We start from the raw sequence: 24548 nt of genomic DNA on the forward strand, positions 1-24548 counted from the left end.
CAGCAGCCTCAGGCACGCCTATCCCCATCAACTAGGTGCCCCCACAAAGAAGTCCTGGACTTTGGTTGCCAGCCACCTCACTTCCGTTGGCTTGCAGGGAAAGATGCAACAGGAAATCAAGGTCCCTTGCCCTGAAGCACCACATGGCACCTCATGTCAGCCCCCCTAGAGCAGCTTGGAAAACCCCAGAGTTAGCAGGTGGGAGCTTAAGAATATACAACCCAAGGCAGTACAGGGCCGACCTATTAGTTAAATTAAAAACGACCGCAGCTACGTGCTGTGCTTTCCCTAAACCCAAACCCACGCGGCTAAAAGATAAAGGGGTGGGGGGAAAAGAGAGAGAGAGGGAGAGAGACAGAGAGAGAGAGAGAGAGAGAGACAGACAGACAGACAGAGAAAAGAGTGAACCACAATTAAAACTGGGATCATTTAATCCCTTTGGCCAGATGTTCAGGGGTATCTCAAAACCCGTTCCAGTGACAGCACTAATCAGAAAGAATAGCAGACTGCAAGCCCGTTAAGAGTAAGCATGATTGTCCAGATAATGTCCTGCAAGGAGCTGATTGTAAAAAAAACCAGCACCACCACCATCAAAACCAATTATCAGCACAGCTTCCCATGGCAAGGAGCTTATGTGCTTCCACAAAGCCTTCTTCTCTTGTTCTCAGACAGGAGAGGAAGACAAAGGACCATAAAGGGGAATATCTCCCCAGCAGGTACCCAAGGATATTCGTGTGTAGGGGACACACCTGCCCCCTACCCACTTTAGGACAAATACCGAATTATTCTTTAATACAACTCTGATACTTCCCATGCTAACTACTGAGCTTCAAAGCAGGACTTAACCCTCAAGATAATTTTGTGCATATATCCCAGCTGCAGAAAAAGCTCAGTTAAACTATTTCGCAAACACCTTTTCACTGCTGTCTTAATCCAAGGACCAGCCAGTGCAACCTCAGATGCTGATTCATCCTGCCTAGCCCAATACTGCCAACACAGGCAGGCAACAGCGGCTCTCCAGGGATTCAGACAGTTTTTCCGAGAGCTACCTGGGGCTGATGGGCACCACACCTGCTGATGCAAGCCAGAGGCTCCAGCACAGAGTGATGGCCCATCCGAAGAGTCCCCAGCTCCATGGTAGGAGGAATTCTAGAGAAAACCCAGGATGATACGGAATACTGGGAAGGAGTGATGACAGCCTCAGAACAGCCAGATTGCTAATCGGGGCCGCGTGTGTATCTTACCAACAGTGGGGCAATTTCACTGGTGGATGGTCCATTTCTCAGCCCAATTCAAGATGCTAACGCTTGCTTATAAAGCCTTAAATACCTTTGGAACAGGTACGGTTTGACCCTGTTCATGGAGGACATCATCTGATGCTCTTCTCCCAAGCACCCCCACTGTCAGAAGCAAGGCGGTGGGCGACTGGGGAAAGCGTATCTTTGGTTACGGCACCTCATCCTGGAACTGACTCTCCAAAGATGTCTGACCACCACGTGCTTGGAAGCACTGTATGCTCACACAAGCTTGTTATGCTACGCCGGCCAATTTTAATCTCAGTCTTGTGCAGATTCCTTGTCATTGAGAGGATGCTGTGTGTCTTTTGGATGCCAAGCTGCCGGGCATCCATTTTATTTGTTTTAGAATGAATATATATATATATAATGTTACTATATATATAATGTTACTATAGTAACATTAGAGAACGTATGCTTGCTTAAACTAAAACATAAATCAATGTAGGCACAAAAGGAAAACCAAAGTGATCTATGCATTTTAAGAATAATCAGAAGTGCAAAAAAGATAAATAGAACAAACCAAAATTATTTTGCGAATGTCCTAAAAACAGGGCTTGGCCTGATTTCACAGGGTTCTCTGTAGGTTTGCACTTCGGATCTCTAGCCAGGGAGGAAGAGGAGAGGCAGGAAAGGAGGTGGCAAAGGGGGGGGAGACAATGGATCGTTCTGCCAGGTTGTGGCCCCCAGCACATTATCCCAGAAGGGGTGGGCTCCTCAGCAACAACGAAAGCTTGCCCCTCGCACCCTCCAACGCTGAGAGAGAGCAGGCGTGTCTCTGGCGTGGGCGGAGAACCAAGACGCAGCAGGAAGCAGGCTTACCGAAGTCCATGCGGTCCTTGTGATTCCGCTTCAGGAGCCCCAGCAGCAGCTGCCTCAGATGGGCCGATGTCTCCCTTGGGATGCTGTGCAAGAAAAAAGAGGAACAGGTGAGAAGGCGAGTGCCACATGATGTGCTTCTCATATTGTGCAACCCGCTCTTGAAAATGGCCTTTGCGCTGCTCTCCCAAGGGGTTCAAAGCTGTTCCACAGTCTCAAAACACAGAGATTCACCTACTGGACCACAACCTGACCAAACCCACAGCAGCTAAACCACCAGGGAGACGGGGGGAAGTCAAGAGGAAAAACAAAACTGGTTCAGCCAAAGGCCTGGCTAAGAGTTGCATCTGGCAACATGCCTGAAAACTTGCGGAAGCGAACAATTCTCTTGCCCTCTTCAGGGAGAAGGCTCTAACTGAGCTGCAGTGGAGCAAAAGCTCAGCTCTCCGCTGTTCCGTCCTAAGGAGCTGTGAAGACAGAACAGACTCAGCCAGGTTTGTTGGCCAGATCTCGCTCGGCGAGGAGCCGCGACAGGAAAGCTGCCACGGATCCGGTCACACCGCCGGTCCATCCAGCTCAGGCGTGGACAAGCCTGGCCCTCCAGAAACTTCAAGGATCCCTCTCTGTGGTTGTGCTGGTGGAAGCCACACGCCAAAACCTCTGCAGTTGCCCACCCCTGACCTGCTGTTCCCCACACGCCCCGGCCACAACACCCCTCCGCCCAGACCACCGCAGAGAGTAGATCTCGGATCAGGCCTTTAACTGGATCATCCCTTCGGAGGCTTTTCTGTGGAAAACCAAGCCCGTCTTCCTTGCGTGAGCCCCTCTGTAGCAGCGGTCCAAGAAAAGCAGAGCTTTCCAAGCGGAGATGGCTGGTTCGTCCCCATACTGGATAGCAGGCAGCAGCAGAGGCAGGTCCAGAAGAGAACAGGGAGAAGAAGGGGGGGGGGGCACTGGCAGAGCCGTTCGGAAGACTCGCCTTGGCAAATTCAGGCCATCTCGGCATTCCCACACAGGCCGCACGGTTCCTGCCGCCCGCCAAACCCGGAGAGGTCAGATAAGGTAATGGCAAATTCTCCCTGTGGCATCCCACCAACTGAGAACGCTCCCTAGTGAAAGCCGAGTGCAACTCCGTGCTTGCAGGCTGACCCTCCCTGGAAAGCCAGCTTGCCGCAGGAACGTCCAAGGAAACAATTATTTGCCCGGGGCTAATATTTGGGAAGCGTTCTCAGCTCTTTCGAACTCGCTCATTCCCCCTCCCTCTTCGACAGCTGCAGGGGAAGATGTACCTGAAAAGGGGGGGGGGGGGGGGAGGGCAGACACTTGTACCAACGAGAAAAGAAACTGCCGTGCATCGAGAACCATCAAGGATTTCTGTGAAAGCCACGGGCCTCGTGCAGGCAGTTCCTAGAACCCAGGCAGCATCGACAGCCACAGGTGATGCCCGGGGGTGGGCAAAGCGAGGGGGGCACGCTCCAGCTCGGGTGGCAGGCATGTGAGATGCCAGCTGCCAAGACGAGGAACATTACAGCAGAAAATGCTGAGCCTCTGCGTGATCCCCGATGGAGGGCGGCTGGGACTCAGCTCCCTCAAGGAGGGCGACATTCCATCTTGTCCAGAATATTAAGAACACGGGATAGTTACTCTGCCTCCCCCACGCCAGGTCAGGTTACCGGGTCCTTGTTTTGACCTACAGTGGCGTCATGCCTCACCCTTGGCCGTGTTGGCTGAAGCCAACGAGAGCCGGGAGACAACGTCTCTGGTCAAGGAGCATATAATGAAAGCCAGATGTTGCGGGCCGAGACTCCCCAGTGCAGGCAAGGGCAGCTTGCTGCCCCAGATGTGTCTGGCTTACAGCACAGGGGTGCGCCAGGACGATGCCAGCACCCAGCAAACTTTCAGCCCCCGGGCAACTGCTTCAAACGTCAGTGGGAGGAACCCTTCGGATGCCAAAGAGCCAAAGGAGGACTTGTATCCATGCGAGGCAATGGGTGGCTTATTTTACCCTTGGGCCAAGTGAAAACAAGCGAAGAGAAATCCAGTGGCACCAACTTATGTCTGCATCCAGAATGCTACACTTCAGTTTCTGTACCACCAAGTGCATGTAGCTTGCAGCTTTCTTTTTTCCTCTGCAGAAAAAATAGCTTTGCTTATTTGGCTGCTTTGCTTTGTCCCCTCCCTACACACCCTGTACAAGGAGTGTACAGTTTCTAGGTGCATTTCACAGAGGAGGAAAAAAAAAAAAACCAGGGAGAGTCCATGGCACACCCAGAGTTATGTGGAAACCCACAAAAAGTGCAATTTAATAGGCCACCTCTGTCTTGTCCTTCACACCCTGTTCATCTGAAGTTTCCACAGCTTATCCAGCTTTCCACTGCTGTTTCCCGAGGCCGAAGCACTTATGCAGAGACACCCAAAGCATTATGGGCAAAGTGTGCCAGCTGATACTGTAGAGAGGAAAATGCAAGCTGCTCCATACCGTCCAGTTAAAATAGAAAGCCCCTTTGGCTCAAAATCAAGGACACCGCCTCAAAATGGCCTCCACCTGCGCCAGCAGAGCCTTCTGTGTGAATTCTTTGCCTGATCTCCCCACCGGCAACAGCAAAAGTGGTGATGCCGTGACCAAGGATGCTAAGCCGTTCCAAATACAGGGAAGATCACGACAACGGAGGCGCCGTTTTCCAGCAGCCACCCCTTGGCCGCCCCCGACGCTGTAGCCTTTCTCCATGCGGGAGGGAAAGTATTCCAGCCAAAGGCTCCCGCTTGGAATTCCCCATGAAAAGCCAGCCTTCAGGAAATCACCGTCTCTCCAGCCCATCCCCAGGCATGTAATGTCGGGATCGTGCAAAAGGAGGTCGAAGGCAGAAGAGGACAGCTCCCAAAATGAGATGCACCAAGGAAGCCCCAGCCTGGAATTTCGAAATGCTGAGCAGGGCCGCCACAGCCTGGCCTTCGTTCATGGGACGGCCACAAGTAAGAGACGACTTGATGGCACACCACAAGAGCCACCCCCACAAGACATGCTGGCCTGTGTGAGATGCGTGAATAACATGCCGCACCAGGAACTGTGTGAGATGCTGAAAAGTCAGCGTTTTGCTGAGCTCAGCCAGTGATCATCTGCCAGTCATGGGTGCCTGACCCTTCTCCGCTCCCTCCCTCCTTCTATTCTCTCTCTCTCTCTGTTTTTTCAAAAAGCAGCAGCTTGGACTGTTTTTATGCTCCTGGACAGGGTCAGCCGGGGTAACCGAGTGTCAGCTTGCCAGCCCCAGGGCGCTAGCATTCCCAGCGAAGGAAGGGAAAGGCAGCCTGCCAAGCTACCTCTAAGCATGCCAAGCAGGGAGCACAGGGGGACAGGTGTGGAGGCGAGCACAGCGAGCAACTGGTTGCCGTCTGGGGCGCAGGGAAGGGGGAGAAAGAGCGGCACTCGAAGAATGCTTACTTGGGCATGAGCGCCTTGTTTTTCTCATAGAAGAGACGAAGGTCTTGAGGACTGCTGGCCTGCGAAGGAGAAAGAAGAGAAGATCAACAAGTACGTACAGGCATCTGGAATCCTACGTATTAATAGCCAACTCATTCTCTCCGGGTGGATCTGCTTGGAGCCAACATGGCACCATGCAGACAGCAGTGGGGGGGGCAGCACACTTGGGGGGCTGCCAAGGTTTACATCAGCACAAGAAAGCCGGGGGGCAGGGGGCACAATTAAGCCGGCCAAACAAGGATGGGGCTTTGCTTGGCTGCAGAATGCCAAGCGGCTGGGGGGGGGGGGGGGGACTGGAATGCAGCTTCCTGGGAAGGCGCAGGATCCCTGAGGCGTTTCCATCACCACTCCTCCTCTGTCTCTTCCCAGTCATGGTGGCCACCTGCTCGCTTGGCAAGCCTGAGAGCCAGCAAGCAAGCAGGCCACTGCAACTCCTCCTCCTCTTCCTCGTTGCAGGGGCACAGCAAGGCAGGTGAACACGCAGGTTGCGCTGGGGAAGAGGAGGAGCAACTCCAGGGAGACCCTCGCCAGGTAGCTGACCTGCCTATTCAGGACACCAGCCCTGATGACGCCGTCTGCATTTCCTTGTTTTGAGCACGATGTATTGAGAAAGATGTGGTACAATACACGGATATGACTAGAAGCCTGCATGGTTCCTTCCGGGCATCGTAAGATGGTGAGCAAAGCCATGGAAAAGTAACCAGGATTTCTTCTAGTCCAGCGCTCTGTCCACACTGTGGCCAACCAGCTGCCCGAGTGAGAAAAAAGCAGGCCACGAGGGCATAAGCCTCCCCGAAACTGGTGCACACAGGTAGACCGCCTCTTACACTGGAGGGACGCTAACCCCAGCAAGGCACGTGGGGCCTGGTGGTCTTCTCATCCATGAGTTTGCCCAGTCCTGCCCCTGGAGAAGAACCTTCCTAGAGAACACCTGGCACTTGCCTTTCCGGTCAGCCGTGACATTTGATAAACAGCTCTGGGCGAATCCAGAGCCCTTGCTCTGGCCCAGGCTCGTCCAACTCGGAAAGCGCGGCCCTATGTGGCAAGGGAAAAAGGAGACCCTGCCCTGTCCATTTCCTGGGAATCCCGGGAAGAAAGGAGAGCGATACGTGTCATAAACCTCGGAATGAGTGCAAGTATAAGGGGTCTCTTAACACGTCCTGCCGCCACCCACCGCTCTTTCTATCTTTACCCCCCAGCACTTCGAACGCTTCCTCACCCCAGCTTGCTCGAGTATTTACTAGTCCAGCCAAGAAAATGTCCTAAAGCAAGAGACGAGAGGGGTGTCTGTGGGTACGACACAAACAAACAAATATCAATTAGGACCAGGGAGTTCTTTGACATCCTGAAAAGCTACGTTGAGGGCAGGACTCAAACAATGCAAGAGCCAGCATTCAATCTGTTTACCGGGATTACCCATAGCATTGATCTCATCCTTCTTTGCCATCCATTGTTTTAATTTGGAGGCCCCGCTAACACACAGGAAAGCTCCTTAAAGTGAGCAGGCAGAAGTCGACTTGCGGTGATTGAAGAAAGGCAGGGTGGGAGCTGCGAAAGTGAAAGATAACCAAGGCCTGAGATGGTTCCTGCACTGAATGGGGGTTGGACTAGATGACCTCTAAAGGATCTTTTGGTGCAAGCTTAATTCCCGGGATGCCCCAAGTAAAATATCGGAGTTGCTGGCCTTTATGCTGCCTAAAGTCGCATTGGGCTGCACCCTTATAATCGAATACATTTCAGAATGAAAGCCAGGAAATGGTGCCACATAACAACTCTTTCCTCTAATCGCTTCTGCAAATAGAAAGATACTTCACCCAACTGTTGCAAACAAAATAGCAAGGTAATTTATTCAGCTATGAGGAGTGAAATAGTCTGTTTCACAGCCAGCTATGCTCTTAAGATCACAGCTGATTCAGCCATGCCGACGGGGCAGCAGAAAAAAGAAGCCGATGCACATGGATTCCAGTCACTTTAAAATTAGGTCTTCCAGGCACAGTTCTACAAGAGACAACCCAGCAACTCGCAGCTCAAAGAATCGTCCAGTGGCTTTGATGTGGCCCCGAGGAGTAGAGCTGTGATCTGCTCCTCCAGCTTTCAAAAAGCTGGACATACCCTTGCAATATTTTTTGAAGAGGCCACACAGCCTGGAGGATTGGCCTCCTGGATCTTCACCCAGATTCAAAGCACAAGGCAAATGGGAACTGGAGTCAGATCAAAGGCACTGAGGGCTCCTCCCTATTCCATACGAGGGAGAGGCTGAGGCAGGGTGTGCGTGCTGGGGGAGCAGCAACAGCCAAACGACTTTCCAGGTGGATCATTAAGGTAAAAAGAAAAAGCTTGGGTGCAGCTTTCACAGAACCTCTCCTTAGACATTACGTGTGCAAGGAGAGCCATCTCTGCAGTGCAAAAGGACTCTCCGGGAAAGCAGGGAGAGAGCAGCCAAGAAGATGCTTCCAGAGACACCTGGATGGACCAATGCAGTTTTAGGGTTAGCGGCCCATGTGCCTTTGGGTGAACTTCAAAAGATCCCTGGTTCATTTCAAAAGTCCCCTGCATGCCACCCAGCGAGACCCCCGCCAAGCCTATCCCTTTCTTGGCAGCCTACTGCATGGAAAGAGGAGGAACAGGGACAGTGGAGAGGCAGAGAGATTAAAAAGGTGCAGAGGAGACAAAGGGATGACCCGTCTAACCACCAGTGATGAGAATGCAGCTGCTGCCAGTCTCCAGCCCTCGAGAGAAAAGCAATTGCCCATCTCTGGCATAAAAATACTAATCTTCCCCTGCCGCTGTTTGCTCTCCAGAAAGCAGAAGGGTCCCATCACTGAACTGAGAGGCTGTTTTTAACCCTTTTCAGTATGCTGATAGATTTGTTTCAAAGCCTTGTATTGGCAGCCAAGATCATTCTGGCCCAGCTCAGGAAAGTCCATTATGGCTCCTATTAAAGGTAAAGGTTTCTCCTTGACATGAAGTCCAGCCATGCTTGACTCTCGGGGCATTGCTCATCGCCGTTTCCTGGCCGAGGGAGCCAGCGTTTGTCCGCAGACGGTCTCCGTGCTCATGTGGCCGGCATGACTAAACACCGAAGTGCACGGAACGCTGTTACCTGCCCACCGAAGTGGCACCTTTTTATCTCCTTGCATTTGCATGCTTTCGAACTGCAAGGCTGGCAGGAGCTGGGACGGAGCAATGGGCACTCACCCCGCTGTGCAGATTCGAACCGGCGACCTTTCGATCAACCAGCCCAGCAGCACAGTGGTTTAAACCACTGTGCCACCTGCAGTCCCTACGGCTCCTATTAGAGAGTGGCTAATTAAACTATTTGAGATATCCAGAAACTTCTCCATTTCGGCAAAGAAAAGAATGAATGTCTAACATGGCAGAATGGCTGAACTGAAGAAGAAGAAGAAGAAGAGGAAGAGGAAGAGGAAGAGGAAGAAGAAAGCTCCAGGACAGACACACCAGATAACTGAATTAAAGAAATAGCTACCATTTCTATTTATCTTCTGGTCATTACCATTTCCTGTGTCTCAGCTAAGGCAGGGCAATCTGCTTTGGTTATTAGCGCTCCCTGTGATCAGGTTATTTTGTTCTAGCCAAGGCTACTGTTTAACTTGGTTTTTCAAGTGCATATTGCAACAGTATTTTATTAAGTTGTCGTTACCGGGAACTCAAATATATTCTAAAAAATTAACCTTGCATTGTATATTTTTTTGAATGATCAACTGCAAAGTAATGGAGATTAGATCGGTTTAAGAGGAATATGTTCCTGTTTATGGTGACTCTGTTTTAATTTCGTAGATATGTTCTTTGCACATAATTCAGAATAAATACAACTGTGGAATGTTTGTACAGTTGAAGTATTATGCAAACTTAGCCAACTCAGAGACACGCAAAGCTTATGCCCTTTGCATATTTTTGCTTTTCTTTTGTTATAGCATTTCACGGTTTCGGCTCCCTGTTTTGTTCTGGGGCTTCTTTGTTTTCGTGGAACTCAGAACTGCCTAACTCTGCACCTTGGTCGTCATTCCCTACCACCCAAGTCTGTTTGATCACGTCCGCATTCTGCCCCCATTAGGAAGAGACTGACTAACAACCCAGGGTTTCCAGCGACTGCAAACACCCTTGGCCAAAGAAGGCCAGCCCAAGGACGGAAGAGGGCAAGTTACGAGTTTAAAAAATAACTGGTGATCCATCATTGGTGGATCACCAATGATGAAGATTCAGCCTAAGGATTCATTAAACATGAGACCACAAGAGCAAAAGAGTGATCCTCTAGGGGTTTTCTAACTGCTCAAAGGACTTGGCATACAAAGCTCCTTTCAGTCTGCACCTAGCAGCTATATTTGGGCTTTGGAGTACACACAAGAGGCCCGATCTGGATCAAGACCTTAATGGGGCTTTGAACCTTTCCTCTCTTCCCTTGGCGTTGGGAGCAGTCTACCCTGAGGATGCTGTACTTGCCCTAGAGTAAAAGGGCAAACACATCCCTCCCTGCCAGATACAGATGGAAAGTAATGTCTGTTTGGGCCCTAAACGCCAGAAAGCCAGGAAGCCCTGGGTTCAGGTGTTACCTAAGAGAGGCAAGTCACCCGCATAAGGAAGGGGAGACCTCCAAAGACCCAGGGTTCCTCTAGGCTTGGACCAAGAACAGACCCATTGAAAATAATGGGGCTTGAAATGATTGCAACTTGTGTGAGCCACATGAGTGTATTTTCTCTGAGGATTAAGGGAGTCACTAATTCATCACCAAAGGAAGCAAGCAAGATTTGCATACACGTTGAATGTGCTAATCGACAGATCTAGCTGCGAGCTTAGAAAGTGCCGCTAGAGTTTAGGTAGAACTACACTGCATTTCTCCGTAGAGGGGAAGACAGCTGACCTGTGGGCTGCCCAGGTATTGCCACCTATTAACAGGTAACACCAAGACACCTGACCTGCTTTCTTGGAGTTCACTAGTCCATATGGGCTATGTTTGACTTTACAGGCAAGGCAGACCTGGCAGCTGTGGAAACATGGAGAACGGGTCACAAGCAAACCAGTTCTCCTTGATTATTGGATGCGAAGGTTCCAGACTCCCCCCTCATCAGTCGCAAAATTGCAACCAAAATTCAAAATACCATTCCGGCATTGGAAGGCTGGTAGACCAAGGGGTTTAAATGCCTTCTGAACTTGCATAAAACTCACTGGACTGGTTCTTTTAAAAATATTTGTTTAGGGGAAGACATCTGAAGAACTTCTGCTATCTGCAAGAAATACTCCAGGCCCTGTGCCTTGTTTTACTATTTAATTAACAAAAGCATTTATGGAACCTCCTGCACAAAATTATTTTTCTTCCTTGCCACCAAAAAGAAAAAAAGAAAAGAAATACTCTTACAGATGACCTTTCTCATGTCCAGACTATAACGAGCAATCCACAGGAAAGAGGGATTTTGAGAGAAAGAGAGGGACAGTGACAGAGAGAGAGACTTGAGTATTAAAGCTCCAATATTTTAAAGGATCCACCCTGGGTGGCCCTTATAAAACCTGGCATTAAGAACTCATGGAAAGACTGGGAGGCTTGAATCTCATTCACAACCACTAACCAAACTCAGCCCGCAACAAAGAGCAGTGTGGAAAACTGAGCGTGGAAATCCTTCAAGCGAGTGAGGCCCCCTTACATTTTACTGCTTTTTAAAATGCACTCTGCATTTAAACTGCACTCTGACTTCTTCCCAGCTTGCAAATCGCTTTTATCCATCATAACCACATTTTCTTTGGGCAGAGCTGCTTTTTCCACAGACAGTTGTTTCCACTGGTCGACTGCTAAGCCTGCCGGCTCTGGGGGGCTTCCAAGCTTAGTTTTCCTTGCACAAAAGATGCATGCTTGATCTACCTACATTATCCCCCCCACCCAGCAGAGGATGGGGCAAAGGCACATGTTCACATCGCATTCAAGACCCAGAATGATTTGGGGAGGGGAGAGGATGCTGTCTGAGCTGGGAAAAGACAGGGGGTGGAAGAGAACCCTGCTTGGGCGTGTCTCAGAAATGCTCAGGAAAAAAGCAAGACCTTCCACTTTTTCCAAAGATCGCCAAGGCTCAACCTGCTTTCAGAAGCCTGCTTCACTGCAGACTACAGAGAAGTACAGCAACGCTCCATGACATTGAATTTGCCACTTCAAAACAAGTAGCCGATTGCATTTTTGGGTCCTCGGAAGACTGAATTTCTGAAAGCCGGATGTACAACACCGCTCCACAACTTCATCCCATGTCCAGTGGGCGAAAGTACTCGTAACTGCTCATGCCAGCTACGGACAGTCAGCCCAAAGATTAAGAGCTGAGCTACAACAACAAGTTCTACTTCAGAAACCAGCAATATACTTCAGTTGCACGGTGACCAAACTGTGACCTAGACCTCGCAGTATCAAACGTATTACGCAACTGCTTCAAGAGAGAGATTTACTGCTTCCAGTTAGTTTCCAAACACAGTTCAACCACTGATGCTGACCTATAAAGCCGTCAAAGGCCCAGGTGAGGTACCCCGAGGGACTGCCTCCTCCTGCATGAACCTGCCTATTTGCAAAGGAGTAACCAAAGGTACTTTTTGAGGTATCAGGTGGGCAGCTACCAGAGAAGGGCCTTTTTCCAAACCTCAATAGTTTTGTGTTTTGGTGCAGGGAGGTCATTTGGAACTGTATTTCTTGTCCTCTTTACCTCCAACTCCTTTGTACGTAATGGCAGCAGGTCATGGGTTAGCTGGTTCAAGATTTGCTACAGTGTGTTGAACAAACAGTCAGCCTACAATTATTCCTGGGTTAACTGTGGGTTGTTTAACCCACAATTCTCAAAAAGCTGTCAGGGCAGGCAGGGGCAGCATTTAACTGTTAAAACCAGGTGATGGTCAATAAAGAGGACTAAGGGTCAGCATATTATATATAAAGAAAGAATCGGCTCTGTAAAAAAACCCAGATATGTCCTGCATTAATGTGTCTTTATGATCACAAAAAAAGAGTTTCATCATTAAGCATGGCAATGCTTCCAGGGTCCTTTCTTCTTGGGGGACAAAGCTGGACCTTGCATGGATGCCACTCAAAAGGAACATTGCATCAAATTCATTTAGTGGAGGAAATCCTGGAGGAGAGGAAGCCGGACAGTTCAGGAGCCATACGAGAAATGCACAGGTGTCACTACCCGCTCTGTAACTCACCTGGAAGGGTGCTTTTCCCGTCAGACACTGGTAGATGATGGTGCCTATACTCCACAGGTCAGCTTTGGCATCGTAATGTTGGGACATAATAACTTCTGGGGCCTACAGCATGGAGGGAAGAGAACACCGTGTTTTAAGGCCTCCACATCTGGATTTTTCCCCTTTAACAACTGTGAAATAAACCAAAGATCCTTCACCCTCTTAGTCTTCATTTTTTTAAAAAAATACTGCCCAAGATTCCATAAAAGAGATTACTGATGTTGTTCCCAGCTTAGAACACCACAATGCAGGCATAGAGACTATGGCTTCACAAGTCTACTCTGGTTAATTAAAACGTGCTTTTATTTCAATGAGATATAAAACACACACATCAATCCACACCCTGCCACTTGATCTGCTAAGAGAAGCAAAGCCCTATTTGCATAGCTATACTTTTATGTAAATAAACATCTCTATTGCATTCCCATAAATGAGTCACCAGAATAAAACAAACTTTGGAGGCTAATATAAACACCGTGCTTAAACCAAGAAGAATGCATGGACACTGAAGTGCTATCCAGCAACTGCTCTCCGACTGCTATCCAGACAACCAAAAGCTGTCCGTTAGAACAGACAATATCATCCTTCACTCTATTAAAGTCAAGTATACCAGAGGCTTCGGGGCATGCAACGAGAGCCAGTTGTGGGTCTGAGACTCAGGTGATCTGGGTTCGAGTCCCCGCTCAGCCATGGAGCCAACTGGGTGGTTTTGGGCCAGTCACAGACTCTCGGTCCAGCCTACCTCACAGGGCTGTTGTTGTGGGGTCAAGACTGGAGAGCATCAGGCGAATGGTGCAAATCACTTGTTCTTTAAAAATGGGAAAGGTGGGCTATAAATCTAATACATAAAGAAAATGTATGAAGAGGCTCATGACAGCCTGGTGAGCACCCCGTCCTTCAAAACAGGAACACTGAGAGCCGGTGTGATGCAGCGGATACGTTGTTGTCCGGGACCATAAAGGAGCTGAGTTCTAATCCCCACTCATGGGGTGGCCTTGGGCTCTCAGCTTAACCTAGCTTAAAGGGTTGCTATGGGGATGCAATGGGAAGGAAGAGGATGATGTGAGCCACTTCGGTTAAGAGGAAAAACAGCAGGACAAAATTAATCACTCTCAGACTAATTAATGCATCATCCAGCCAGCCAGCCAACCTGCTACAGGTAGGCGAGAGACCTGTTGTTCAAACCTGGGTCTGCCCTGATCACAGGGAAAGTGGGTCCCAGTGGGAAGAGGGGATTCTTGTTCCTACTTCACTCCAGAGCCACCGTCCCCATTTATCCCTACAACACTCCTGTGAGGAAGGCAGACGGAGAGAAACGAGAGGTCCGGGATCACCCAGGGGGTTTAAGGGCTGTGCAGGACATGAAGAACCCCAGCCCTAGCCTGGCACTCTGGGCACCCTCCACGCTGCCTCTTGCAGGACCCAAACCTACATGCCCCCTTTGCTAACCTACACAGCCCTGGTCCCACCAACACACTTCACACAAGAGCAGGTGAGAGGTCTCCATCGGGGCAGAGAGCAACGTGAAAGCTCAGCAGGCTGGCCGATGACCTCTCTGAACTGCCGGCAGGGCCTGGAACAGACGCCAGCCTCCCCCTTGGGGGCCTCTGGCAGATGCCCAGGGGGCTCTCAGTGGAATACTTCGATGTGCAATGGATTCACCTGAAGCTAGAAGGCCTGGGTGGAAAAAACCTGCTGCAGGCTGACCAGAACAGGATGTTCCGGCCAGCCTCTCCACTATAAAGACAGTTAAGCAGCCCATAGAGACACCAGGTGACCCTTTTCACACGGTCAGCCTGTTCTGGTCATCTAATCCAGAACTGGCTCTTCTGGCTGGAAATGCTTCTCCAGGACATTCCAGACAGGGCTCTTCCCCATCACCTGTGGCTGATTCTCCCCACAGAAAGTTTTGATACTGCAGCTAAACCCAAGACCCTCTCCATGCAAAACAGAGGCTCTGCCATGGAGTCACGGGTTCCTAATGAGCATCGGTGGGGCAAAGCCTGAAGTGGTGACCAGGATCCCACCCATTCTGGAACTGGCCGAGGATGGGCCCTGATCTTACTCTGTCCCTGGATCTTCGGCTGCAACCCTTCCTGAGCTGGTCTGACCACACAACGGTTGTTCATGTCTTGCTCATGCCACGCCTAGACTGCCGCAATGCAGTCTCCATGGGGCCACCCTTGAAGAACATCCAGAAGCTTCAGTCGGTGCAAAATGTGGGAGCTGGGCCCCCAACCAGCACCCAAAACAGCATTGTAAGTTGAAAGACCAGCACTGGCTGCGTATGGCTCTCCAGACCCAAGTCAGAGAAGTTGTTTATAAGCAGGAAAGCACCAAATAAGAACCTGGGTATCTAAGGAACCCCGTCTCACTATTAAGATCCGCAGAAATGGCTCTCTTAGGGATGGCCTCCCCGTCATTCTCTCTCTTAGAAGAGAATGTGCTCTTCTAACAACCCCCACACTTTCCTAGCTTTTAGCAAGGGTGCAAAGAATTATTTTTAATCTAACCCTTCAAATGACCCAGCTTTAACGTTTTTGTGCTTTAAATGTTTGTGAGCCGCCCCGAGGCTTCGGCGAATGGGGCAGCACAGAAATTTTCTAAAGAAATAAATGCCCCTTTTATTGTGTTATAGTTTTAGTGCTTAAAATTGTCGGTGGCTTTTTAGCAAACGGGGAGAATTTAAGTGTTCATTGACACATGAGGAGAAGGAGGACACAAAGCGTACTGGGGGCTGCTATGGCTTCAGCAAGATCGGCCTGCACAGTCGGTTTAAGAAAAGACACCAGGACTGTTTTCAAGAACTCCCTTGGTCGTCATTCTTGAGTTTCTCTGGACACAAAGTTTCACGTTGGCTGACTTTCCACAACAAGCAATCGCAGCATCCCAGCCTGGTCCTCTGCAATCTCAGCAAACGACACCAATGCAACAAAGCGCCTGGCTGCAAAGCCGCTCCGAACAGAGGAGGGAGAGCGAAGCAGACAAAGAAATGCCATTCAAGGCTATCTTTTTAAAATGAAGCAAGGCAACGGAACACTTAAACACCGTTGCTGCTTCCAAGGCCGCACCTCTTACCAGGACAAGAATCTACCTATGCAAATGCGCGCACACCACTCCAGCCCGGGGTCCTCATAGCACCAACATGCATAAATGCTAAAGAGGGGGAACAAGGGTTTCATTCTGTGGACACAAACCCGTCCTTCATGTGGGAAGAAACTTTCACTGCAAATAGGAGTGGTGCAAAAGCAGAACCCCGATTTTCTCAGGCGTGGGTTACTTCATCTCTCTGCATTGAATGGCTCAGAGAGGCACAGCTCAGTGCCTGGACTGAGCCACCAAGGACTGGCTGGAGAAGATGTCCTGGCCCAACCAGAGTTGGGCCACCAAGGCTGCTGCTTGGGCCCAAGGGCTCCCCCTAACCCTCTACTCCAGTCCTCACCTGGGTTGATCGTCCCCAACACAGATCACTGCATCCAAAACAGGGCGAGGGAGGCTGTTGTAGGGAGATTCTAGCTACAGGCGGCCATTCATACATGCAAGATGTGACTTGAGGTTGCGGTCATCCAACGTGCAAGTATAAACTGGGCCACAGGCGATGGGAAGCTGGGGGTAGAGGTTAAGCCCAGGTTGGCCACTCGCTCTTGTGTGAACAGGGGCTAATGCAGGTTCCAGGCTTTCCAAGGGGGAGAACGCAACTAATTTACCGTCTTCTCCATCATAAGCAGCGAGTCTCAGGACAATGAGGAAATGGCTTCATCCTTTTATTATCTCTCCATCCACTAAAGAGGACGCATTCCTAATGCAGAACTGGGTTATATATTAAATGCCAGGAGATAAAACTGGAGTTTGTTATCTCCCGGATACTTTGCTACAGTAAAAAAGGCATGTTTTCTCTCTCCCCCACGCCTTCCTTCCCTACCAGGAAAAAAAATCCAGCTGAAAATGGAAAGCAGAGGTGGCAATAATCTACTAATTCCTTTCAAGTAAAACAAAAGCAACCCACAACCAAAAGGAGAGCATTGTTCCTTCACTTAGAGGGCTGTTTTTACGGTCCAGAGGAGGAGAAGCTAACATTGAGGTTTGCCCAGAAGGTCCACACACATTTTATCTCGGAAAAGTGCAACGTCAGTGAAGAACGGGAAAGCCACATCTTCTGTCAGGGTTCTGCTTGCCTGGGAAGACTAAAGCAAGAACGGTTCCAGGGGCTGCTATGATTTAAAATGAAAATCAAGGGACTGGCAGAGCAAAATAGCCTGCATTGTATCTATTAATCCCCTGCCTCTCCTATTTCATTCTGCTCCCCAAAGCTTTGTAGGCTTTTGGAGAAAGAGGGGGACTCGCAGCGAGATGCAATGTGAAAAGCTTCTGCTCAGATTCCCAGCCAGCCATGCCCCCTTCCAAGGTACTCCATCACATGCCCCTCCCCTTAGCAGTCTATGCCATGGCCACTGGGCAGTTTTGTGTGTTTCCAGCACCATCCTCCACAACCACCAACAGATTTCTAGCAAGCTCTACTCCAGGACTTCCCCAGTGTTTGGGCTTCCTACAGCCCTGCTCCTATCTCCCTCCTGTACACACAGCTGGTGCTGTTTTGACTACACAAGAACTGCAGATAATGCAGGCGGCTATATCAGGAAAGAACACTGATTTCCTGTGTCTAGTGTCAACCTGCCACAGGCTCACAAAATCAGCCATAAAGTTGGCAAGCTGCTCCGTTACTTGTCCCCAGAGCCTGCCACATTCAAGCACCCGACACCGACATACAGAGCTTGATCTAGGACACGGATAAGGCTCAGACCAGTTCATGGAGCAATGACGTGTTTCTGACACCATCCAAGCGACTGGGACCTTGCCTCTGGTGTCTGCAAAGGTAATCAGGAAGGAGGCAAGGTCTCAGGCTTAGCGACAAACTTCCGCAGACAGGTCCAAAGCATTGTCCAAAAGGCTCATGATGCATCCAAGTCACTGGGGTGAAAAAGCACCCTGGCGCTTTGATGGGAGACTAGCATATTATTTACCAGGTAAATAAACACAGTCTTCACCCAATTCGTCATTTCAGAGCTGAGCCTTCAGGCTAAACTTAGCCTGGAGTGAGAATCCGCTCTAGCTTGTGTGTTATCAACAGCCGGAGTCACAACAGGCTGAAGCAACAAACCCAACCTTGTGTGTACATCACAACAGCAACGGCCAAGTTAGCAGGGGTTCTGCACACCACCACATCCCTTCCCAGGACAATTGTGCAGAAGAGGCATCCTCTGCGATCCACCCCACCGCACACCCAGCAGGCACGTTTTTGCAATGGACACTTTTGCTGTGAAAATGGGAGGGGAGCGAGGAGAGTGAGAGCGGTGCCTTCCGCAGACCGAACGGAGGTTGTACTTGCTGTAACGCAGCTCCCGGTGGCCTCCCTTCCTTAACTCCGCCACCCAAGGTGGAGATAATCAGAACAGCGCAAAGACATTTGCAGCGACTCCTAGCAGGGTCGTTGTGACACAGGAATCTACTCTTTCCTTTCCTCTCCCCTCCCCACACCTCCGGAGAGTCAACAGAATGACTTCTTAATTTTCCTATGCATGTAACACCAGGACCAGCAGCAGAGGCGATCCGACAGTGCAAAAGCGGGCCATGGGGTGGGGGAAAACAACACACAATACACAAAGACTCTGGAGCCACTTACCATGTACATGGGGGAGCCGCAGAGCGTCGCTGCCATCATGTTGCTCTGCAGGTACCGGGCAAATCCAAAATCGGCTGCGCACGGAACCGAAAACCAAAGCAGAAGGGAGCAGAGAGTAAGATCGAGGGTTTACAAAAGGGTCTCACACACACACTGTTGTCGCTGTTTGACAACCTACACACTTCAGAACAGCACCCGGGGATCAAAGCCAAGGAGACAATTGTGCGTGGCAGCCCTGGAGATTCCCAGCCTGAACACAGGGACTAGAGAGTACTAATAAGCAACGCAACGCAGCAGTGGTTTTTCGGCGCCAGGTAAAGACCTTTTTATTTAAACATCATTTTAATTGTTAAAACATATGATCTGGCCAGGGCAACTTCTTCTTCCTTCTCTTTCTCCTCCTATATTTTTATTTACTTATTTTATACTGATAATTTTAATTTTATATTTGTAAATCAATGTATTTTTTGTATTTTTTATTTAATGGTAATTTATTATGTACTATTGTATTTCAATGTATTTTATCATGTTGTAAGCCGCCCCGAGGTTTCGGCAAGGGGCGGCATAGAAATGTTATAATAATAATAATAATAATAATAATAATAATAATAATAATAATATCAATAAGCCCCACTGATGCTCCTGGGACTTGCTCCCGAGCCAAGGCGGGATTCGGGATTGCACACAAGGCCTGCAGTTAGGCTGTGCTTCAGGACAGGGGTGGGAGAGAACCCACAGGTCTTACAGAGGCTGGACTCAAATCCCCACCTCCTGAACTAGTGGCCATTCTAGCTGGGGCTGATGGGAATCAGAACCTACCATCCAGAGGGTCATGGGTTCTCCACCCCTGTTTAAAATGAAGCTGCAATCCTATTTCAGCCCAGGTGTTTCCAAAGGCTTCCCCGTCTGGCCCCTTCATTCTCAAACGTTCTTCCTAACGCATGGAAGGCCGACACGCCTGGGCAGCAAACAGCCTTCCCTGGGGAGTTCCAGATGGAGTATATGACTGGATGAGCCACGATCAGTGGCAATTAGTTATATATTCCATCTAGCATCTGTACTCCGGCCCTGCCTTTAGGTTTCTCATGGGCTTCTTGGTGGCCATTGCAAGAAACAGGATGCTGGACCTCTCATCCTCTTATTTTCATATGGAGGAGAAGAAAAACAACACTGCAAAATTGTTTTCCATCAGAAAAGACCTAAGCCTCCTCATCTCACCTACCTGGACCTTCCTACTTATTGGACAAAATTGATTAAGCCATGCATTAAGCACCTGTTCAGAAGTCAGGATCCTATTAATGAGTGTGTTTTGCTTTCGTTGTGGTCTGGGCCAGAAGAGTTCTTTACACCAGCCACTGGCTGCTGGTACCTGGAATCCTTTCAAAGAATTGTGGGCTGGATGGACTTGGGTCTTTTCTTATTATCCTAAAGAAAATTCCTGCCTATTCAGAACCACTCGACAAACTAACTGTGCTGTACTCCTGCTTTAAAACAAGCATGGAAAGCGAACACTACATTGGTGGATCCTGAGGTTTCCAGAAAAATAAGTAAAATCAATAAATAGACCACCCAAGTCTTAAGTTAGCAAGATCCACCTAGAAAACAGGCAATTCAAGTTTTCAGTTGATTAAACATTGGAAACCATTTTAATTCGCAGGCTTCTGACTGAAGTGTCCTCTTTCTTTCTTTCTGGAAGCAATTCAGATTTAGGTAACATTGCTTAATGCAGAGCAAGCTATTACGCACTTCAGGCCATTATATCTTGGCTTAATAAGCCAAGGCAAGGGCAGGCTTGGCTCCATACGCACATAACCTTTCCCTTCCAATGTTTCCCCGCTCTAGGAATGAAGACTTCCTGGTTTAACCAACTAAACTCCTTGTTACATCTGAACCAGGAAACCACAGTCGGCAGGTCTGCCACAAGCCAGGACCTGTAGTAAGATTCTGGGCTTATCCAAGCCCAGTAATCATTGCTCATTACTAGAAACTGTTTAAGTAAAGATGCCTTGGCTTAACTGTGGGGCATCCAGAAGGGAGGCAAGAAGGGGCAATGTATGAAGGCAAAGAGGCAAGATAGGACTGGCCATACTGGCTCACTCCCTTCAGGCCCTCTGGAACAAAAAGCACCAGCATTACGGCTTTTAGCCTTGGAGAAATTCAGCTGAAATTCATCCAGAAAACATGCCTGGAGGGGGAAGATGCGTCACCTTGACATGGATGGACAAGCGCCAGTGCTTACCAATCTTGATGCGGATGTTGCTGGGGTTCGATTTCTTGCCTCCCGGGAAGGAGAGGAGGATATTCTGAGGCTTCAGGTCCCGGTGAATGATCCCTTTGCTGTGCAGCACCTTCATGGCCCCAGCAATTTGCTGGAGAAAGAGGCGGATCGTGTCTTCACTGAGCGTCCTCATATCTGGGGAGAAGGAAGGGGAACTGCTGTGAAACCGGCCACGTGACAGGTGGACGGGAATCAGTGTGCCATGAACATCACTAACATTTGTCATAATCCAGCGCGGCGACTTAGGTATGTTGTGCCAGGGCCAGTAAAGATCAGCAGGGATGCAATGATTTAGGCTAAGCATTTTGATGCTCTCTTCCCCAAGGTGAGAGGGAGGCCACTGATAGTCTGAATGGATGGTTTACAGTGGTTCGAGGCAATGGGCAACCCATGATTTAATTGACCACAAAATGCTATAACCATTCTCCAAAAACGGGGAGGGGAGGGAGCATAGTTCTGAAATGTCAGTGCAACGGCACAGAAAATATCGCATGTGGGCAACAACTGGGCCCTGCAGTTGTTGCCGCTCCGACTCCTTCCTGCAAGGCAGGAGCCACAATTCTTGGTGAGTCAGAAGGCGTCTCCCAGGCCATCTAGTCTGACCCCTGGCTCTGCTCATGACATGTCTACCATGTGCATGTCCAGCCTATCCTTGGACACCCTCACCGATGGGGCTTCAAGCACCTCCCACGGAAGCCCATTCCATATGTTCACAGCAAGTCTTCCCAGAACTTGGGCTGAAAGAGGATTACCTGCGCAGGTGCGTTCTATGGCTGAGCAGCGATTGGCTCTTGCCGGACCTGCTCCAATACCCACCCACAGTTCCATATTTCTTTCTGTCCAACTGAGCTTTTCAGAGCAGGTTCAGGGATCTGAATCCAGACCCTAACATGAGGCACAGGGAGGCTTTTCAGCCGCGGATCAGGGCCTCTCTGCTTACACAAGAGTAAAACTGAAAAAGATCCTTCTGTAACGTAATGGCTGCTTTGACCCCAAGAGAGTAAGTGAGCCTCGTGTGGTCCTGCTTCTATCCAGCATCGTCCCCTCATCATGGGACCAAACAAATCCTTGGATCCTACATTTATTTAGTTCATCTCAAGACAGGAGGCTCGGTGACAGGCTGGCACTTCTCGCTTCCCAGGGTCCCAGCAGCACTGAAGCTTAAACAAAATCACATTATCTGGCAGAGCGCAATTTTAATGCCCACACACCCTCCATCTCCTGTCCTGCCTTAAGACTGATTATTGTATTTATTCCTTCTATTCATATCACATCTTTTCTCCCTACAGGAAACCCTGGGCAGCTCACACAATCTTCCTCCTTCCCATTTTATCTTCACAACAACCCTGTGGGGTAGGTTAGGCTGGAAGTCAGAGATAGGCCCCAAGCTCCCCGTGAGCTTCATGGCTGAGGGTGGACTAGAACCCGGACCTCTTGCATCCCGGTCCAACACTCTGGCTATACAGGCCACCTGCCAGATGCTCCCTCTACCATTCTGGCCAACCTGTTTTGGAAACATTTTGCCAGATGAAGAGTTCTGTGATCTTGAAAGCTTGTGTGCCTTTTGTGATCTTTGAGCTGGGCTAATAAAGATGAGACTCTCTGTGGGGTCCGTATTCATTTGGAAGTGATGCTCCCAAGCTAGATAAACAGAACCCAGAAAGATCATGCCCCCTTCTTGCACAAACTACATGCGGAGCATGTTCTATGATTATGACAGAGCAGAAAAATGCTACCAGCCGGGCCTGCCAACACTGGTGTGTTGACACACACGTCCAAATGTGCTACTTGCACGGAGGTCGCTGTGCAACTGTGACTCCCATGTGACACTCTTAAGATCAGGGCAGTGAGCCAGGCTTCTCCAGCTCCCTATTTTATCTTCACAACAGCCCTGCAGTGTGGGCTAGGCAACTGGCCCAAGGTTGTCTGATCAGCCCAGGGAGAATTTGAACCCAGTCCTAACTCAACCACTCCATTCACCTCACCACATTGGCTCTTGACATCAACGCTTTAATGCCAAAGTCCCGATGGAGCTGATTAATTAACAACAAATTCTTTAATTGGTGGAGAATCCAAACTCGTGAGCAGCGTGTGCCAAGAGCTCGGGCCACCAGATTTCAAAAGAAGCAGCCCTGAGGCAAGCGAATCCGGCCAGCCTTGGCACAAGCGCAGAGACGTGACCAGGCGCCAATTTCCAGATGCCTCAAAGTCATCACGGGGCGTGTGCATGCACACCGCCTGCCGCGCAGCAAGGCCCAGCGTGCAAACAAAAGCAGCGGCACACCCATGCGCACCTTCCCGGCACGAGGCATTCTGTTCCTGTCTGGCGTGGAAAATCCAAATCTCTCGCTTGCACACACCATAAACCTTTAACAAGCAGCCTGCAAGTGCCCGTTTTCACCGCATTCGAGGAAAAGCCGCCCGGGGGGAAGTTCCACATGCTCTGATATCAGATCACCTCTTCCAGCCCTTACCAAGTCCTCTCTCACTGGCGATGTGCCCTTAATTTATTATCCATAACTCCAGGTCATCCTATGTAGCCTGAAGTGCCTGATCCTGCCTAATCTTGGAAGCTAAGCAGGGTCAGGCCTGGGTAGAAATGGGATGGGTGACTTGAGTGTATGATTCTATGATTATTGCTGTCAACTGCCTAGAGAGCTTTGGCTATGGGCAGTATAAAAAAAAACGTAATGTAATGTAATAATAATAGACTACAGGTGGACTACATCTGGGCATGTTGGCCTGTAACTCCCAGCACTGCTAGCCAAGGGTGGAAGGCCTGGGTGCCTGATGGGCCCCGAGTTGCCCTCTCCACTCTCACGACGAAGCCCTCACAAAACGGCGTGTGTAAAACGGACCCCCACACTTCACACCACCGCCACTGAGCTTGAAAATCCACAGCAGCCCAACACAATTCACAAGCTTGCCAATGAATGAAAACCACCGAAAACAAAACCCACAGCGCTACGAACCCTTAAAGAAACGAAACTCATAGTAAGTGGGTTTTCAGCCCCATTAAAAATTTGGAGAGAGGAGTCCCTCTGGATTCTAGCTGGGAAGGAAATCTTTTTAGATCCCCTTGAGGGCATTTTGTCTGCTTGTTTTTAAGAAAGCTGATTGAGAAATATTGTTATTCAGAATAGTCATAATACAGACAGCATATTCTTAGCTATTATGAATGCCATTCTGTGACAGAAAGGTGGGATATAAACAAAAAGCAAAAAAAATAATTGTATTTGTTTGTATGGAGAAACAAATGCTGGATTCCATTTTCCCATTATACGCATTTCCCAACAAATGCGTATAATGCACAGATATCACTGAAATCGTAGCCTAGTTTCCTGTGCTTGTCTCTCACACAGGCATGCCCACACTGGAACACACAACCCACAAACATACGCCTCCCCGCAATTCAACCGTTCAAGGACAGGTCCTTTTGGAGGGAATTCCTTCCAGGATCTCAGCTCCGGATGCATCCATATCACAGAGACAGAAATAAAGATGATGAAAGGAAAGGCATCATCGATAAACAAGTTTAGTCAGCAACGCATCAAGGGACATGATGTCAACACCTCACCTGTTCAGAGAACAAGGTGAGCTCATGCCAGCCCTCGGGGCAGCTTGCGAGTGTGCCGACACACACACTCAGCTCGCAGGCATGCTGACAATTCCTTGACATTAGTCAAGCCCGGATCCTCTTCCGCCATGTGAAAGGACGGGCCAGCTGAGCTCATCCTCAAAAAGCAGGGCAGTGAAGTAAACAGAAGCCTGGCT

At 49.5% G+C, this 24548-nt stretch overlaps 1 protein-coding gene across 10 annotated transcripts in view; it reads right to left on the reverse strand.

Annotated features, from left to right (window-relative positions):
• ULK1 (unc-51 like autophagy activating kinase 1) overlaps positions 1-24548 on the reverse strand; it is an 85560-nt gene that overhangs the window by 35225 nt on the left and 25787 nt on the right. For all 10 annotated transcript variants that reach the window (XM_044440876.1, XM_044440873.1, XM_044440872.1 and 7 more), the window contains 5 exons: positions 20736-20909; positions 18497-18570; positions 12778-12879; positions 5554-5612; positions 2118-2200 (listed from right to left, as the gene is read on the reverse strand). In XM_044440876.1, coding sequence (XP_044296811.1) covers positions 2118-2200; positions 5554-5612; positions 12778-12879; positions 18497-18570; positions 20736-20909 — 492 coding nt within the window. The remainder of the gene's footprint in view (positions 1-2117; positions 2201-5553; positions 5613-12777; positions 12880-18496; positions 18571-20735; positions 20910-24548) is intronic.

Source organism: Varanus komodoensis, unplaced genomic scaffold (genome assembly GCF_004798865.1).
Source record: "Varanus komodoensis strain SLA01 unplaced genomic scaffold, ASM479886v1 scaffold38, whole genome shotgun sequence".
NCBI lineage: Eukaryota > Metazoa > Chordata > Lepidosauria > Squamata > Varanidae > Varanus > Varanus komodoensis.